This window comes from Thamnophis elegans, chromosome 2, assembly GCF_009769535.1.
Source record: "Thamnophis elegans isolate rThaEle1 chromosome 2, rThaEle1.pri, whole genome shotgun sequence".
Taxonomy (NCBI): domain Eukaryota; kingdom Metazoa; phylum Chordata; class Lepidosauria; order Squamata; family Colubridae; genus Thamnophis; species Thamnophis elegans.
In genome coordinates this window covers 166,776,519-166,795,461 of record NC_045542.1, presented here as the reverse complement: position 1 = coordinate 166,795,461, position 18,943 = coordinate 166,776,519, and the positions used below count along the sequence as shown (strand labels likewise).

Here is an 18,943-nt window from a genome sequence, read left to right as displayed (position 1 = left end):
TCATCTTTATTCTCTTTTGGGGCAAGAAATTTTGGATTGAATTGTGATTGTCTAATACATCTCAAAGTTGTATTGCTTTCAGACGTGTCCCTTGACACTTCAAATACAGGTAGTCCTCGACATATGACCATAATTCTGTCCAAAATTTCTGTTGCTAAGTGTGACTTTTGGTAAGTTGACTTTTGTGCCATTTTAGCATAGTTCTTGCTGTGGTTCCTTGAATCGCAATAGTTGTTAAGTTGGTAACAGAGTTGCTAAGCAAATCTGGCTCCCCCATTTCTTGTTTGAAGGTCACAAAAAGTGATCACATGACCCGGGGACACTGCAACCGTCATAAATATGAGTCAGTTGTCAAGGGGTTGTTAATTTTGATCACGTCACCATGGGGATGCTGCAGCTCTCTTTAAGTGTGAACAACAATTCTAAATCACTTTTTTCACTGCCGTTTGTAACTTCGAACTAAACAAACGGTTGGAAGTCGAGCACTGCTTCTGAAGCAGCAATGGATTATTTGTTATTAAGGGACAATCATGACTATTAATCATTTATGGAAATACGTTGTAAGTTGAGGACTACCCTGTTAGAATAGGTAGACACGACAGGAAACCTTACAGAGAAATTTCCTGACAGTTAGGACAATTAATCAGTGGAACAACTTACCTCCAGAAGTTGTAAATGTTCCAACACTGGAAGTTTTGAAGAAGAGATTAGACAACCAGTTGTCTGAAATGGTACAGGGTTTTCAACCCGAGCAGGGGGTTGGCTCCGGAGAGTGAAAAAAGGCCCTACGACCAAACTGGAAGTCATAGTTCCTGAACTTCCAGGTTGCCCATAGGGCCAATTTTCGCCCTCTGGAGGCTTCAGGGAAGATCCTCAAGCTTCTGGAGGGCCTCTAGGGGGTGGGGAGCCTGTTTTCACCCTCCCTAGGCTCCTAGAAAGCCTTTGGAGCCTGGGGATGGCAAAAAAAGAGCACCAAAAGTGGGGGGGGGGAGCGCTGGTCGCACACACATGCATGCTGGGGTCACATGCATAGCATGGGTGTGGGCATGCCCATGCACGACCCCACTGCCCTCCTCCCACTTTTGATACGCAATCCAAAAAACCATCACTGATATATGTACTTCCCTCCCTCCCCAATATGAGGTTCAGAGATCTTCAAAAGGTAAGGAGGAGGGTGTGAGGTCAGGTGGGGTGGGACCCTGGGGGAGAGAGTGAAGGGCCAAGGAGACCCAAGGGTTAGGAAACAAAGCAAAAGGATGTTTTGGAGGGTGGGGTGGGGCCTAGAGATGCCTATGGCAGGCAGGCCTAGCCCTGCGCTAGGCCTCCAAGGAGTTTTTTCCAGCTCTGAGTAGATAGTGTTCTGCTTAGCGACTCACACATTTGATTAATGGCTGCATCAGGGAGAGCAGGGGGATTCGGGTAGTTAAGGAAAGCAATTTCACTTCAGAGCCATTGCAACCTGCATCCTTAATTCAAAGCCCATTATAGTTATATCTTGAGAACTACTTATATGCGGAATTCTGGGGCTGAAAATCGGGTGAAATCAAGGTACAGTTGCGAGAAAACATCTACTGTTCGTGTAGTATTATTTTCAGCAGACTCTGTTTGTCTATTGTTGTGACTTAGGTGAAGTTCAGAGCACATTTTATGACCAATTCATGCAAAACTCCACGTAATCCCAAAGGGTTCACATACTTTTTCTTGCAACTGTAGAAGACAAACTCCACATGTGAGAATTCCATGATCAACAGACAAAAGCTCCACCCAAAATTCCTTTTTGAGGAATTCCTCTACTTTTGGAAAAGGAAATATCCAGATGTTTTGCTGATAACCAGAAACTAGTAGTTAGCCATTTTCCTTTTCACTCCACTTACAGATTTAATCATGAGAAATGTTTGAGCAAAATGAATCAGGACAAAAGTCAAACAATCAATTTCTCACATATACTGGGAGATCAGAAATGAAATTCAAGCATTCTCTAAACTCATCTAGCTTTCCTCATATGGATTACCTTGTGTGCAATAAGGGATGATTTATGCTTGAAGTAATGACCACAGACTCGACAATTCAAAGATTTCTCCACGGTGTGAGTCCTCTGGTGTGCCACCAGATTGGAATTCTGACTGAAACCTCTCCCACAATCAGGACATTCAAAGGGTTTCTCTCCTGTGTGAGTCCTCTGGTGTGTCACCAGATTAGAATTATCACTAAAACTTTTCCCACACATATGACATTCAAATGGTTTCTCACCTGTGTGAGTCCTCTGGTGTTTCACCAGGCTGGAATGATCACAGAAACCTTTCCTACAGGAAAGACATTCAAAGGGTTTCTCTCCTGTGTGAGTCCTCTGGTGTGTCACCAGATTGGAATTCTGACTAAAGGTTTTCCCACAAATAGGACATTCAAAGGGTTTCTCTCCTGTGTGAGTCCTCTGGTGTATCACCAGATTGGAATTTTTACTAAAGCTTTTCTCACAGATAGGACATTCAAAGGGTTTCTCTCCTGTGTGAGTCCTCTGGTGTATCCGTAGGCTGGAACTCAGACTAAAACCTTTCCCACAATCAGGACATTTGAAGGGTTTATCTCCTGTGTGAGTCCTCTGGTGTCTCACCAAATTAGAATTATCACTAAAGCTTTTCCCACACATATGACATTCAAATGGTTTCTCACCTGTGTGAGTCCTCTGGTGTTTCACCAGGCTGGAATGATCACAGAAACCTTTCCTACAGGAAAAACATTCAAAGGGTTTCTCTCCTGTGTGAGTCCTCTGGTGTGTCACCAGATTGGAATTCTGATTAAAGGTTTTCCCACAAATAGGACATTCAAAGGGTTTCTCTCCTGTGTGAGTCCTCTGGTGTGTCAACAGATTGGAATTTTTACTAAAGCTTTTCTCACAGATAGGACATTCAAAGGGTTTCTCTCCTGTGTGAGTCCTCTGGTGTGTTCGTAGGCTGGAACTCAGACTAAAACCTTTCCCACAATCAGGACATTTGAAGGGTTTCTCTCCTGTGTGAGTCCTCTGGTGTCTCACCAGATTGGAATTCTGACTAAAGCTTTTCCCACAGATAAGACATTCAATGGGTTTCTCTCCCATGTGAGTCCTCTGGTGTGTCACCAGGCAGTAATTGTCACTAAAACGTTTCCAACAAATCAGACATTCAAAGAGTTTCTCTCCTGTATGAGTCCTCTGGTGTGTCCGTAGGCTGGAACTCAGACTAAAACCTTTCCCACAATCAGGACATTCAAAGGGTTTCTCTCCTGTATGAGTCCTCTGGTGTGTCACCAGATTGGAATTCTGACTAAAGCTTTTCCCACAAATAGGACATTCAAAGGGTTTCTCTCCTGTGTGAGTCCTCTGGTGTGTCACCAGATTGGAATTATCACTAAAGCTTTTCCCACAGATAGGACATTCAAAGGGTTTCTCTCCTGTGTGAGTCATCTGGTGTGTCCGTAGGCTGGAACTCAGACTAAAACCTCTCCCACAATCAGGACATTCGAAGGGTTTCTCTCCTGTGTGAGTCCTCTGATGTCTCACCAGATTGGAATTCTGACTAAAGCTTTTCCCACAGATAGGACATTCAATGGGTTCCTCTCCTGTGTGAGTCCTCTGGTGTGTCACCAGGCTGTAATTATCACTAAAACTTTTCCCACAAAGTGGACATTCAAAGGGTTTCTCTCCTGTATGAGTCCTCTGGTGTCTCACCAGATTGGAATTCCAACTGAAACGTTTCCCACAGTCAGGACATTCAAAGGGTTTCTCTCCTGTGTGAGTCCTCTGGTGTGTCACCAGATTGAAATTTTTGCTAAAGCTTTTCCCACAGATAGTACATTCAAAAGGTTTCTCTCCTGTGTGAGTCTTCTGGTGTTTCACCAGGCTGCAATTATCACTAAAGCTTTTCCCACAGTCCGGACATTCAAAGGCTTTCTCTTTTGTGTGTGTGGTCTTGTGTCTCAGGAGGTGGGAATTTCTAATGAAACTTTTCCCACAATCTCCACACTTATAAGGTTTCTCCATGGAGTGAATCCTCTGATGTATTACCAGGTGGGAATTACGATTGAAACTTCTCCCACAGTCAGGATATTGAATGGGTTTTTCTCCTTTATGGTTCCTCTAGTGTTTCACAAATTGGAATCATAACTGAAAGTTTCCCAACAATCAGGACATTCAAAGCATTTATCTCCTATGTGAATCTTCTGATGTATCACCAGGCTGGAATTGTGACTTTCCCATAATCAGGACATTCAAAGGGTTTTTTTTCTGTGTGAGTTGTGTCTCTTCAGATGGAAATGTCTAATGATGTTTTTCCCACAATCTGGATACTCATACAGTTTCTCCTTGGAGTCAATCTACTGAAGTGTCACCAGACTAAAATTGTGACTAAAAATTTTTCCACAGTCATGACATTCAAAGGGTTTCACTTTTGTGGGAGTCCTTGGGTGCTTCCCCAGGGTGGAATTCTCACTGAAACTTTTCCCACAGAAAGGATGTCCAAATGGTTTTATTCCTGTGTGTGCATCCTTTAGTGTCTCAAGACCTGAGAATTTCTAATGTAACTTTCTCACAATCTGCAGTCATACGTTTTCTTCCTCCTGTGAGTTATCTGATGTAGCACCATGTTGCCATGCTCACTAAAGCATTTACATTGGGAGCACTTCCCTCTTGTGTGGTGATACTTCCATGAACCACAAGGGAGCTGTTGTGACCATAGTTTTTGCCACATTCTGGTAATTTTTATGGATTTTCTCCTTTCTGGCCACTCTAGTATATAATCACTTTTGATTCGCAATCTGTGCTTTTCCCACAATAGGCAAATCTATGGAGCTTTTTCACAGCTGATATACTTGAGGAGGTCAAAATTATGGACAATGTCTTGTTTAGTGGTGCTTTCATTTAAGTCGTCTTCTTCCTCACAGAGAGAGGCCTGCATTACTGTCTGCCTTCCTCCCCACGGACTTCCACATATATCCCTCTTTTGCTGAATGATGTAAAATCTCCGTTCACCTCTCATTCAATTTATCCTTGAGTTCTCCATAATCTGCTTATTCTTTCTCAATTTTCTCTCTTTTGTCAGCTGCTGGAGGAGAAGATTTGTATGGTTTTCTGCAGGAAATGGAAAATATTTTGATTTCTGCCTTGATTTTCTTCCCTTTTCACCACTGATTGTTATTTACAGTTGTCCAGAGTGCTCTTATTGCCATCCTGGTCATCTGTAAGATGCAAAGAAAAGTGTAACTTTAATTGTTTATAAAATGGTTAGAGATGAGGTGAAAAAAGAAGAAGTATACACCACTTTTGTTCATGGAAGTCCTCAGCTGCAAATAAGGGCAGAAAATACTGTCTACAACCCCTCTTGTGACATCCTTGTTCAAGTAGTCCTCACTTAACCTCCCGCAATTGGAACTGATATTTGCATCACTAAGCAGCTCAATCATTAAGCATCGTGTCACATGACAGTGTCAACTTATATCTGTTCCTCTGTAGTTGCTAAGCTAATTAGTGTGGGTTGTTAAAGGCAATTTCATATGACCGTGACTTGCAATTTTCTGCCAGTATATCCAGTGATTTTGCTTGTTGGAAGCTAGCTGGGAAGGTCACAACTGGGGATCATGAGTGTGGGATGCCGCCACCATCATAAATGTGCAACTATCGGCAGAACCCAAATTGGTGCAATTCCTTTTCCTGCACCTTCAAAACCAGTCACTACTTTAGTGCGGTCACGGAACAAGTGCTAGGATTACCACAAATTTTGTGGACCAGGTGCACATCTGCTTCTAGTGTGCCATAGTAACTTTGAAGGCTCAGGAAGGAAGTGGTAAGTGAGTACTACCTGTGCAACGAAGATGCCAATAGCTATTTTTTAGAAAGTGCTGGATTAAGCACAATTGAATCCGATTAATACATGGATGGGATAGGAAATACCATACTTATTGGCAAGACATGGAAGTAAAAAAACTTGTAAATTTTATTCATCTGTCATTTTCAGTACACATGTGGATTACAAACTATATCAAGAGGGCAACATCAAGATATAATGGGAGACTTGAAGAAGGCGGGGCTTAGCAGTGAGAAGACGGAGTTTCAGGCTATTCCTGAAATTCCCCTATTCCGAAGGAAATTGGACGGTCCGTTTCGGACCCAAGCTGTCCCGGAGAGACAGTGAAAGGTTGGAGGAGATCCAGTGACCCCAGAGACGTTCGCAAAGTCTCTGGGGGGCTTGGAATTTAACCTCCTTTGCCAGTTCCTTCTGGATTAGCTGTAAGCTAACCGAAACTGCAGGTTGCCCCTAAGAACGGTGTGAGTGTTTTCAACTGGTAAGCTGATTTTATTACTCAAAGAGATACGGTCCGCATAAAAATTTAAGCTAATTGAAACCAAAGAACAGAAGAATCTAGGGGCGAATTGGTTTTTTTTTTAATGGGTTTATGGCCGGTGGTTACCCTATTTCTTTAATGTTTTAAATGCTACTTACATGGATAAAGGAAAGATTACTTCAACGTCTCCTCTGACTCTCTTTAAGTGGGCTGTAAACCAATTTACTATAATTTGGCTCCTTACAATTTGACACTTTTATTGCTTGGCTGTGTTGGTCTAAGATCAGATAAGATTGCACAGCTCCCAGCTTGTTTTTACTTGCAAATACCTTAAAGCCTCTAAAGGAAGAAATATTAGCTGCGTCATAAACATGGCGTCTATGCAAGTTTCAAATGATTCATTTCAAATGATTTTCTCCGCGTTTCAAAAGTTGTCTGACACGTATGATAGATTTGAAAAAAAGCTGGACTATTTGTTGTTTTTAACATCAAAATATGAAGAAAAAAATGAGAACGTTGAATGTTTGAATGTTCCTGAAATACAAATGAAGAATGTCAGAAATGAAGTTTCTCAATTTGCTGACACGCCGGGCATCTGGTTTACTTCGGAGGGAGAAAGAGATGCAACGTTTGAAAGGGGGGCAGCCATACAGAAGATTTATTTCAAAAGACAGAGCACAGGAGGAATGAGAAGCATTAAAGAATTTATACTTTATGAAACATCATTTGCAGAATTTCTGATACCACCACTGAGAATTAAAGACAAGCTGAAAAGTGCAACAAGCGTAGGACAACAATATTATATCAGAGGCATCTTAAGCAAAAAGGTGCGAAGATATTCCTGTTTGGACTTGCTTATAAAGACGTTTGGTGAACTTGTTCCAGGAATGGCAATAGGATTAAGGAGGTTTTGTTATTGGAGAGACACAGGCTGATAGATGGAAGAATACAATTCAAAATTAGCTAAACCTAATTACTCTTATTTGTAATAGACATAGCTGAATAATAATTGATATTGATAGTAATGTATATAATGTGGAGTTGATATGATAAATAATAATTGGATATGAGAAGGGAAGGTTGGAAATATTTTTGGAACATATACAAAGGTTATTAATCACAATAATTATCACTATTAAAAAATAAAATAAAACTATATACAGTTAAATGTTAACTAATATGGGGAAAATGTTACAATATACGATATAATTACATAAAGAAGGGAGAATGATAATAAACTATATGCATGGAAGATGGAATTTTTGGTATTAAATATTATGGATGTTCAGCTAAAACAGGATATGAGGATTTGATGTTAATAGAGGATTTTACAAACAAGTAAATGAAATGCTAGCATGTGGTTATGGATTAAATCTTTGGCATAGTTAAGGATGAAGGATGTTTAAATAACTGTAGTCAACTAAAAGTGGAGGTATAATGATGTCAATATGGTAAACATTTGAGTTAAGATATTTGAATTAATATGAATTAATGGAAGAGATGCACCAAAACATGTTGTAACCAGCTGATATACTTTTTTATAATATATACCTGTGTTTTTTCCCCCTCTTTTTTCTTCTTTTGTTTTTCCTTTTTTTTCCCTGCCTTGTTTTTTGTTCTTTTTGTCTTCTCTGTGTTTTGATTTTTTCTTTTCCCACTGGTGTGGACATGTGTTGTTTAAGTAACAAAATAAAAAAAAATTAATAAGAATAAAATGACAATTGTTAGTACTAGTATTATGAGAATGACTATGTTTAATGTTACTATTGTATTTTTATTAGAAGATATATTAAGAAGGAAATGTAGAGCTTTACAATGTTTTAAATGTTCGATGTATTATAACATATGGAAGAATGCTGCACAGAAATATTTTGTACCTAGATGACAAACTGCTTATGGAAAGATGGAATGTTTATATTTTTTAAAATTGAAAATAAATACATAAAAATTAAAAAAAAAAGAGAGATAATGGGAGACTTTAGCTACCCTGATATCAACTGGGAGACAAAGTGTACAGCAAGCAGAAGGTTGAATAGATCGTAACCAACTTAGCTGACAACTTTGTCATCCCAAAGATAGAGGAGTGAACTAGTGGAAAAACTATACTCGACCTAATTCTTACTAATAGGGAAGCGATAGAAGGAGTTGTAGTTGTCGGAATCTTGGGCGAGTGACCACGTCTTACTGGAATTCAATATACTGCAAACACAAGCAATAGAATATAACCCAACAAGTGTCTTAAACTTTAGAAGAGCTGATTTTAACAAATTCAGAGCCTAAGCAAAATTTCATGGATAAAAAAGAGAAAACAATGCAAGGACTGTGGGAAACTAGGGGTGACATGATAGCCATCTTCCAATACTTGAGGAGTTGCCACAAAAGAGGGAGGGGTGTCATCCTATTCTCCAAAGCCCCTGGAGGCAGGACAAGGACCTGCATGGACACTCATCAAGGAGAGAAGCAGCCTAGAACTAAGGAGAAATTTCCTGACACTAAGAACAGTGAACCAGTGGAAGGTTTCCCTTCAGAAGTTGTGGATGCTCCATCATTGGTGGCTTTTAAACAGAGACGTTTGTCTGAAATGATATTGGGCCTCCTGCTTGATCAGGGCGTCGGAATAGAAGACCTGCAAGGTCCCTCCCAGCTCTGTCACAAACCCTCCAGTGATGAGAGCACCCACAACCTCTGGGGGGAAGCCATTCCCGAAGAATCAACCTTCACTGGAAGGAGACTTTTACAATCTTCCCATCAGAAGGGAAATTGCAGCCACCAGTTTCACAGCGTGCAGCACCAGTGGACTTAAATTTGGGGAGGGAGGGAAGGAACCTGCAGCAGCAGCTGAGATGCTTCAGCCCAGTTGCTTCTTTGCTTCCAGGCCGTGGAGGAAACCAAACAGCCCGACTTACTCCCGGACTCACCTTCCAGCTGCTGCTTCGATCATGAGAAGAGCAAAAAAACCGCTCTTCACACCACTCTCCTCCCATGAGTGAACCGGAAGAGGAAGTTCAAAGATGTTTTTTTTCAAAAGGCAACTGGACTTTCTTTCTTCTACGCTTCCCGTCGCTTTCCAACCTTTCTAGCAACACAGTACTCGATGGTTTTAACTCCTTTAAGCTCAACCACAGGTATTATCCGCTTTCTAGGCATAGGTGTTGCCTGTTTGAGCACCATCTCCAGATAGGAGGCAGAAAAAAATCCTTCCCCAGTTTCTACCTAAGGCCTGCATGTGTCACATTGAGTCCACGCCCACTCCTGCTCCATGAAGTGAAAATGCATCATCAAACGTTATGTGTTAGCAACGGAACACCACGAGTTTGATACCCGTGCATTAGGTTAGTTGTTCTCACTGTCAGGAAGTCTCTCCTTAATTCCAGGTTGCTCTCTCCTTGATCAGCTTCTATTCATTGTTTCTTTTTCCTGCCTTCCGGTGCTTTGGAGAAAAGGTTGTCTCCCTCTATTGTTGCAACCTTCAACACTGAAACATGGCTATCTTGTCACCCCTAGTCCTTCTTTTCTCTAGACCGGCCATACCCAATTCCTGCAACCGTTCTTCATGTTTTACTCTCCAGGCTTTTAATTATCTTAGTTTCTCATCTCTGCCCTTTTACCAAAATCTCCTTTTTTTTTGTAACATGGTGACCAAAACTGCATGCAGTACTTCAGGTGTGGCCTTAATAAGGCCTTATAAAGCACTACTAATACTTCACATGAAACCCCAAAATCAAAAGTAAAACCCAAGGTTTACTTTTACACAGAAATGAAATGTTGAACCCCACTTTCCTTGACTTGGCACGATTCTTTGGCTCGTTGCATTGGGTAAAATTAACTCAAAGTTGGATTGGCCCAACACATTCAAGTTCTAGCTCATCAGCAGAAAGCAAAGGAATATGGGGTTGCTGCTCCTGTGGAATTGGCCAAACCAATAATGCATTACCTAGAGATGTATCTCTAGCCAGAGAGGCTCTTTGCACTTTACGTTTTTGGAAAGGTTCTCCAGAAATGATGCAAATTTGCCCTGCTTGGAAACTCTGCAGGTGGAATATGGACATCAAGAAGAGGGGTGGAGAGGGTGGGAGAGAGGATTGGAGGCAGGAGGAGAAGGAAGGGAGGGAATGTATTGGGAGAGAGGAGTGATAGAGGGGGAGGGGAAGTAGGAAGTAGAGGGGTACGTTGGAAGGAAGAATAAAAGTTGGAGGGGGGTGAAAGAGGGTGTATGGTGGGTCAAGGTGGTATATTGGGTTTGTATTGTGGGGGGTATTGTCTATAAAAGCGAGGGCTGTGTTTATTATTCAATGTTATATGCCCCGGTTATGCACAGTATACATGTGATTGTATGGAATGAAATGGAAATAAACGTATTTTCAGAGAAAAAAAAAAAGAAGAGGACTTTCAAGTAGTTCATTGAAGTGTTCATTGTTAGGAATATTGATGGAGTATGTTGTGTTTTTTTCCCTCTCCCTGTGTCAGAAAGGGAGTCAGAAGTAAAGCCATTTATAAAAGCGCGAGAGAGGCAGGTGAGTGCTCTTGTGCAGTGACATCGGACTCCAATTCCCAATCCCTGCAATGCAGGCCCAAGGACAGCCCCGTTCACTCCCGCATCTCTTCTCCATGCACAGCACACATCAGAGGAGAAATGCAGGCAAAAGGCTCTTCGCTTCTTTCTCTGCCCCCCCTTTGTCCCCCCCCCCCCCAGCCTGACATGCTCATATGCCTCCTGAGCAAGCAAGCAAGCAAAAAATCCTTCCAGTCTTTGGGACGTTAGACTGAATTTCACCCTGCTGGAAGTGCTCAGATGACTGGCGGCCAACAGAGCCCCAGGCAGAATTGCGCCCTGCGAGGGGCCATCTCCAGTACTCCTCTGCCACCTCCTTTGCCTCTTAGCGCCCCCCTGCCGCCCCCCTTGCATCTTAGGGCCCCCCTAAGTCATCCCACCGCCCCTCAGGGGGCGATTCTGCCCACTTTGGGAACCACTGCTCTAAAGGGAGATGAGAAAATTGAAAACGTTGAGGTGGAGATTGTAGCCCCCACTTGTGTCAATGGGCCATTAAAATGCCCAAGCTAGTCTATTCTACATAACAAAGTTCTCCCCTCTTCCGCTCCAGAATGGTGAGATTAAGGCATGATAGTATTAGCCCTTTACCCATCTCACCATAGGGCACCTGGGAAGTGGTAATGCTCAACCAAACTTGGACTCAAAGCACAGGTTATAGAGCTGCTCCTGTATGGCCCCATGGCACCAATCAGCCTGACAACCAATCAGAATACAAGCACAGATTTAAAGCTCAAAGGGGGTCTTTCAGCATCTCTTTCTTCTTCACGCAACATCTTGAAGCATGTGATCACCTTTTTCCTCCGCATCTCAAGCCATGTGACCCTGTTCACCACTAAACCATCTTTCCAAGCAGCCTCCATGTTTCCAGTGTTTCTTCCCTACTTGGAACTGAACCCAGAAGGACATTTCTTCCAACAATTCTTAGTCATTTTAGGAGATATGCTGGAAGTTGAATACTGCCCTGTTAGGATCAGTGAATAAGGCAGCCACCTTCCCTTCTCCAATAACTGGGGTTCATCCCCTCCCTTTCTTCCGTTTCTCTGGCTGACTCAGGGTTGGACTTGAAGACCTCCAAGGTCCTCCCAACTCTGTTTTAAAGGGCGATCCCCTCCCCACTTCCCCTCCCTGGGCTTCGTCCCCTCCCTCCCCCCCCCCCCCGTTTCTCTGGCTGCCTCAGGCAAAGAAGCAATGGATTCGCTCCCCAGCTCACCATCCCAGGCCGGGGGCTGGGAGGAGCAAGCAGGGGGATCCTGCTTGGATGGATGAAGGACTGGATGAAGCTCTCGGCCCTTTAGAGAATAAGAGGAGCTGGACGGAGAGAGGAGGAGGTATAAGCGTTTCCAGGTTAGGCTCTGGAAACTTTTGGCTGGGATGGTTCCGGGGATCCACGTGAGTGGCCGGGAAGGAAGGAAGCTTAGCCCGCGGGGCTGCGAGGAAAGCGGATCTTTTCCTGCGCGCATCTCTTGGAACGAGGAACAGAGCCGCGCTTCCCTGAGGGCGCCAGTTAAGAAGCTCCCTCCCTCCCTCCTTCCTTCTTCACATCTGGGGAAATGCTTGGACAGGAGACCTTCAATGCAGCTTCTTGGCTGCTGCTCAAATGGCTCCTGCAGTCACCAACTTTCTCCTTGGGGAGATTAATAAACAACAACAACAACAATAATGGATGAGCTATAAGAGCTTGCAGCTTGGGATCTCCCAATTCCTGCCTGAGGTCGTTCCGGGGAGAGAGATCCACGTGCCTGGCCGGGAAGGAAGGAAGTGTGGCTGGCGGCGATCGCGGATCCTTTCCTGTGTGCATATCTTGGGAAGCGGAATTCGGGCGAGGAAGAGAGCCAGGTAAAAAGCTCCTTCCTTCCTTCTTTCCTTCCTTCCTGAGAAATGCTCGGACAGGAGACCCTTCAATGCAGCTCATTGGGGCTCTGCTACGATCGCTCCTGCAGTCCCCATTTTCTCCTTGGGGAGATGATGGTGATGATGATTTATTTGACTGGCCCTTCCTGATCGTTTCCCGTCACTTTTCTCTTGGACTGTTTCACATCCAGGAGGCTTGGTGTTCAATGGCTGGGAAATCGGCGGGGAGAAACGGGCGCGATCCCTCCCAGGTGCTGTTGTTTCGGGGAGTTGCTCTGGACGAGCCTCCTCCGGAGAGAGCATCGGGTAAAAGGCTCCTTCTGATGCCCTTTAATCTCTTTGCCCTCGTTTCTTCCATCCCTGAATTCGTTTTCATTGTTCAATTCATGGCTGAGAGAGCTGCCTCTGAATCCAATCCTTCCTCACCTTTCCATTTTCCCCTCCTCACCTAGGGTGAACTTCTATGTATTCTTGCTGTGGCTGCAACAGACTCACCTAAAGGGGTTCCCTAGTTAGCCTAGAAATAGGCTAAAATCAGCCTTCTGCACTTCATGCTCAAGAATATCCTTAGGATGCTTGATAGCAAATTATTCCTTTGCTGTTTTTTTCACTCCTAGACATTCCCATGGCCTTGTCTTCATCTCCCAGAACCTCAGGTCTTTGTAGTGGAGATTAGTCTCCAGTCCCCTAATCATCTTTGTTGCTCTTCTCTGCACTCTTTCTAGAGTCTCCACATCTTTTCTACATCGTGGTGACCAAAACTGAATGCAGTATTCCAAGTGTGGCCTTACCAAGGCCTTATAAAGTGGTATTAACACTTCACATGATCTTTATTCTATCCCTCTGTTTATGCAGCCTAGAACTTTGTTGGCTTTTTGGCAGCTGCTGCATATTGCTGGCTCGTATTTAAATGGTAGTCCACTAGGATTCCAAGATCCCTCTCACAGTTACTACTATTGAGCAAGGTACCACATATACTGTACCTGTGCCTTTTGTTTTTCTTGCCTAAATGTAAAACCTTACTTTTTTCACCATTGAATTTCATTTTATTACATAGTGTCCAATGTTCAAGTTTGTCAAAATCCTTCTGTATCTTAAGCCTATCTTCTGGAGTGTTGGCTATTCCTGCCAGCTTGGTGTCATCTGCAAATTTGATGAGTTCCCTATTTATCCCCTCATCCAGATCATTAATGAAGATGTTGAAGAGTACTGGGCCTAAAACAGAACCTTGGGGTACTCCACTGCATACTTCCCTCAACGTAGATGCAGTTCCAGTGTGGTTGGTCAGCCAGTTATGAATCCATCTGGTGGTGATGCTGTCTAACCCACATTTTTCTACTTTGTCTAGTAGTAGGTTATGGTCTACTTTATCAAATGCCTTGATGAAGTCCAAGTAAATTAATCGACGGCATTCCTCTGGTCCACTAATTTTGTCACTTTGTCAAAGAACGCAATAAGATTAGTCTGGTATGATCTGTTTTTGACAAACCCATGTTGGCTTTTGGCTATTACTTTATTTACTTCTAGGTGTTCGCTAATTCGTTGCATGATTATCTTTTCCAAAATCTTTCCTGGTATTGATGTCAGGCTGATAGGTCTGTAGTTTCCTGGATCTATTTATTTTCCTTTTTTGAAGATGGGAACCACTTGCATGTAATTCATTGAAGTGTTCATTGTTAGGAATATTCATGGAATACGTGGTATTTTTTCCTTCTCCCTGTGTCAGGAATTGGTAGCGCTTGAGGGTGTAGCTGTGTTTTTCTCCGTGGAAGAGTGGGCCCTGCTGGATTCTAAGCAAAAAGCCTTATACCAAGAGGTCATGCTGGAAAACAAGAGGAACATGGCCTCCTTAGGTAACGGATTCTCTTAAGATATTTATATTTACAGTAGTAGCCAAAGGTCAAATCTTATATCAACAAGTATAGAGCAATGTTTTGGGCAAATGGGAGTTTGGAAGAATATTGATAAATATTCAAATAGAGCAATGGTGCTTGATCCCCTTTACACCTAAGTTTGTCTTAACCTTTTTTCTTTTTTCTGTTGCAAGCAGGTGATGGATGGGAGATGGCGGATTCTGGCCAAGAGGCAGTAGTAGCTTTCCCAAAAGAGAAAAAGGAAGTTTCAGAAAAGATGGATGGAAAGCAAAGTTGTGAGGAAAACCTGTTAACGGTTGAGCTGGAGAATTATACTAGTTTCCCATATGCAGATAACAATGTCTTATTGGACACAGATGATTGCCAAGAAAAAGAAGTGTGTCCAAGGTGTGGGAAAACACTTTGAGATGGATCGGAATTATGTGACTGTTGTGAAAGCCTTTCTGGAGAGAAACAAGATGAAAGCAGGCAGCATCCAGAAGGAGCCCTCCTCCTCCTTTACATGAAAGAATACAAGAAGGAAATGTACAAATGTACGGAGTGTGCAGAAGGTTTTGGTACAAGCCGCTCTCTTACATTGCATAAAAAGACTCACAAAGCAGAGGATCCACACAAATGTCTGGATTGTGGAAGGACCTTCAGGCAGAAAAATCATCTGAGTTCACACAAAAGGGTCCATGAAGAGACGAAGCAGCATCAATGGATTAATAGGGGAAAGTCCTTCAAAAGCAGAGCCTCCCTTACTTCCCACCAAAGCATCCACAGAGAGGAGAAGTTGCAGAAACGCAGGGAGGGTAGAATGATGTTTACTTGGAGCAATGAACCAAATTCCCAGAAAAAAAGCCCCACTGGGAATAAGTCATGTAAATGCCTGGAATGTGGGAAGAGCTTCCGCTCTGCAAGTGACCTCACTTACCATAATAGGATCCATACAGGGGGAAAGCCATATCATTGCACAGTGTGCGGAAAGAATTTTGCACAAAAAGGCAACTTCAATTTACAGAAGAGGATCCATGCTGGAGAGAAGCCGTATAAATGCACAGAATGTGGGAAATGCTTCAGGACCTCCAGTGCCCTTACTCACCATAAGAGGATTCACACAGGGGAGAAACCCTATGAATGTTTGGAGTGTGGAAAAAGCTTCAACAGACGTGACACTCTAGCCTTACATAATAGGATACATAAAGGGGAGAAACGTTATAAATGCTTGCACTGTAGAAAAAGCTTCAGTCAAAAAGTTCATCTTAAGTCACATGAGAGGATCCACATGGGGGAAAAACCATTTCAATGCATGGAGTGTGGAAAGAGCTTCCGTTTATCTGGTCATCTTACTGCCCATCACAGAATCCACACAGGGCAGAAGCCCTTTCAATGCCTGCAGTGTGGAAAGTGCTTTGCCAATTCTAGCAGCTTTAATACCCACAAACGGACCCACACAGGGGAGAAACCGTACAAATGCCTGGAGTGTGGAAAGAGCTTCAGTAAATCCAGCCACTTAACTTCCCATAGAAATATCCACAGTGGAGAGAAACCGTATCAATGCACCGAGTGTTGGAAGCCCTTCAGTCAAACAAGTCACCTTAATATCCATAAAAGGATCCACACGGGTGAAAAGCCTTATAAGTGCACCGAATGTGACAAATGCTTCACCAGTTTGAGGTCCCTCACTTCCCACAAAAGGCTCCACACCAGGGAGAAACCATATGAATGCCGCATTTGTGGAAAGAGCTTCAATGCAAAAAAAAGCTGTATCCTACACAGCAGAACCCACACTGGGGAGAAACCATATCAGTGCCAGCAGTGTGGAAAATGCTTCAGTGATTCTGGAAAACTGACGATCCATAAAAGGATTCACACAGGGGAGAAACCCTTTAAGTGCACAGAATGCAGCATGAGTTTCAGAAGAAGTGGTTACCTTTATAGCCACAAGAGGATCCACACTGGAAAGAAACCATATACATGTCATGAGAGCCATAGAAGGCTTCACTCAGGGAAGAAATCCTATAAATGCCTGGAGTGTGGAAAATGTTTTAGTGAGAGTGCCCAGCTTACCTCCCACAATAGGATCCACACAGGAGAGAAGCTGTTTAAATGCATCGACTGTGGAAAGAGTTTCAAAGATGGGAGAAATCTTATGCTGCATAAAAGAATCCACACAGGGGAGAAGCCATATCAGTGTGTAGAGTGTGGAAATAAATTCAGAACTGGGAGTGTCTTTAATTACCATAAGAAGACCCACAGCATGAAAAGATGATGTAAGGCGTAAAAATCAAGCTAGGGTGGGGCAGGGGGATGTGCCTCACACGTCCCGCACCCGTTCACCTGAAAAAAGCACCTTTGGCATAAGACATTCAGACAACCTTAGGGTGCAGAAAGCTGGCTTAGACATTGTATAGGGAAGATGGTGAAATATTTCAGGAGGAAACATTGCAACCTAAGTGGTGAGGTGCAGAACTGGTGTTGACAACCATCCATATTTCCCTAATGTTGGAAGGAATCAACAGTGGATCTACAACTACACCCATGTGGAGAAAGTCAGAACTGGGATGACTAAAGAGAAATGGGATCTTCAGTGAGCACTTCGCTGGGACAAAGTGACGGAAGAGAATGAACTATTGAACCAATACAAGGCTCGAGAGTTTTGTCATAAGTAATAAGTGGAGGGATGGCGCTAACATTGGTTGTGTTTCACTGATTTCTAGTCTGAGATATGATATTATGTTTTTTTTTAAAATTTATACCCAAACTTACACAGTAGTTAAAAGGCTACGTTTATACAGTTCAGATATAGGCTGTTTTTTGTCAGCAAATTGGACAATTTAGGGAACCAGCTTTAGAATATACAGGCAGCCTTTGACTTATGACCACAATTAAAGCCCAAAATTATCGGTTGGGGCCTAGTTTATGGGTCTCCAAACCTGGCAACTTCTGGACTTCAATTCCCAGAATTCCTCTTACCATGCTAGCTAGGGGATTCTGGGAGTTGAAGTCTACAAGTCTTAAAGTTGCCAAGTTTGGAGAGTGATGACTTAGATGGGTGGAATTATAGTTTGTAGTTGTTTCTAGTGCTTTCCTACTGTAAAGTCTTTTGATGTTCAACACCCTGGAAATGGAGAAAGAATTATAGTGAATAGTTCCTTGCTTTAAAATCTCAAAAGGGGGAAGTTGGTGAAGAGGCCTAAGATTCCTTGGAAAAGGCCAGATGCACAATAGATCTTTGACAATTGGAAGGCCAGAGTCTAAACAGGAGCAGGGAATCTTGGTCCTTTTTTGACTTGTGCACTTCAACCCCCAGAATTCCTTAGCTCGCCATGCTTAAAAACCAGGTTCCTTTACTTGCTGGAGAATTCTGGGAGTTGAAGTCCACGTGTCTTAAAGTTGCCAAGTTTGGCGGTCCTTGGCCTAAATTTATGGAATTATGGTCTGTTGTTATTTATAGTGCCTTCCTGCTGCAAAGTCTTTAGGTGTCCAATAAACTGAAAAGGGAAAAAGAATTATGGTCAATATTTCCTTGGTCTTCAAGAAAAGGATTATAAGCGTTACGAGACCCCTGAATCTTCTAAATAAAAAGTTAAAAACTCAAAATGTACTATGGGAGAAGGCAAAAGGCACGAATAGGAGAGTTTTGAAGACCTCAAAAAAGAAGTAGTATGCTGGAAATAGGAAGTATATTGAAAGCTATGCTATATTACTGCTGAAGTTACATTTAGAAAAATTTAGAAAACTGATGAGATTTCTCTGTGTACACATTAGGATAAATAGCTTGGCTGAGCTCTGTATTACACATACTGGTATGCAGGAAGGCTAAGATGTAAAACAGGCAGGAATTACTTTAAGCAGTGGTTCCCAAACTTTTTCAGTCCACCGCCCCCTTGGTGCTACAAACTGATCCTCAGTGCCTCCCACCCAGTGGTGGAATTCAATTTTTTTTTACTACCGGTTCTGTGGGCGTGGCTTGGTGGGCATGGCTGGGGATCATGTGACCGGGCGGTTTGTACGACGGAAGGAAGATAGTAACAGTAAAATTCAAAACTGTAACAATTAATTGCACATTTATTCAAAATCCAATTTAAAAACCTTTTTAGTTAATGTTAATTCAACACAATTGTTGAACATGATCCAGTGATACCAGGTTCTCAAAGTCTGATAGTCATTTTTCAAGAACCTTAGTAACGTAGTAAACTCAGTAAAATTTAGTAACTACTTCACTGTTCAGTAAATTCTGTGTAATGCAGTGCATGCCTGATAATTCACATACACACTGCTGCCTTTTTTTTTTTTTCAAAATAACAGGTTGGGGTGGGGGTAGAGAAGGAAGAAGACTTTGTTCTGTGGTATCTGCCATTTCAGAAAT

At 42.7% G+C, this 18,943-nt stretch overlaps 2 protein-coding genes across 3 annotated transcripts in view; one reads left to right on the top strand and one right to left on the bottom strand.

Moving 5' to 3' along the window:
* Positions 1-1,979: 1,979 nt before the first annotated feature.
* Positions 1,980-18,943, bottom strand: part of LOC116503661 (zinc finger protein 268-like) — a 30,910-nt gene continuing 13,946 nt past the window's right edge. The window contains exons 1-2 of one of the 2 annotated variants that reach the window (XM_032210218.1): positions 9,231-9,300; positions 1,980-5,208 (exon numbers count right to left, since the gene is read on the bottom strand). In XM_032210218.1, the coding sequence (XP_032066109.1) occupies positions 1,985-4,015 (2,031 nt within the window). In that variant the 5' untranslated portion in view covers positions 4,016-5,208; positions 9,231-9,300 and the 3' untranslated portion in view covers positions 1,980-1,984. Of the gene's footprint in view, positions 5,209-9,230; positions 9,301-18,943 lie in introns of those variants that run through there. The other variant, XM_032210219.1, reaches the window with a different exon arrangement.
* Positions 14,986-16,843, top strand: LOC116502548 (zinc finger protein 345-like). Its single transcript, XM_032208428.1, has one exon. It carries the CDS (start codon positions 15,092-15,094, stop codon positions 16,841-16,843), a length of 1,752 nt encoding a protein of 583 aa, XP_032064319.1. The 5' UTR covers positions 14,986-15,091.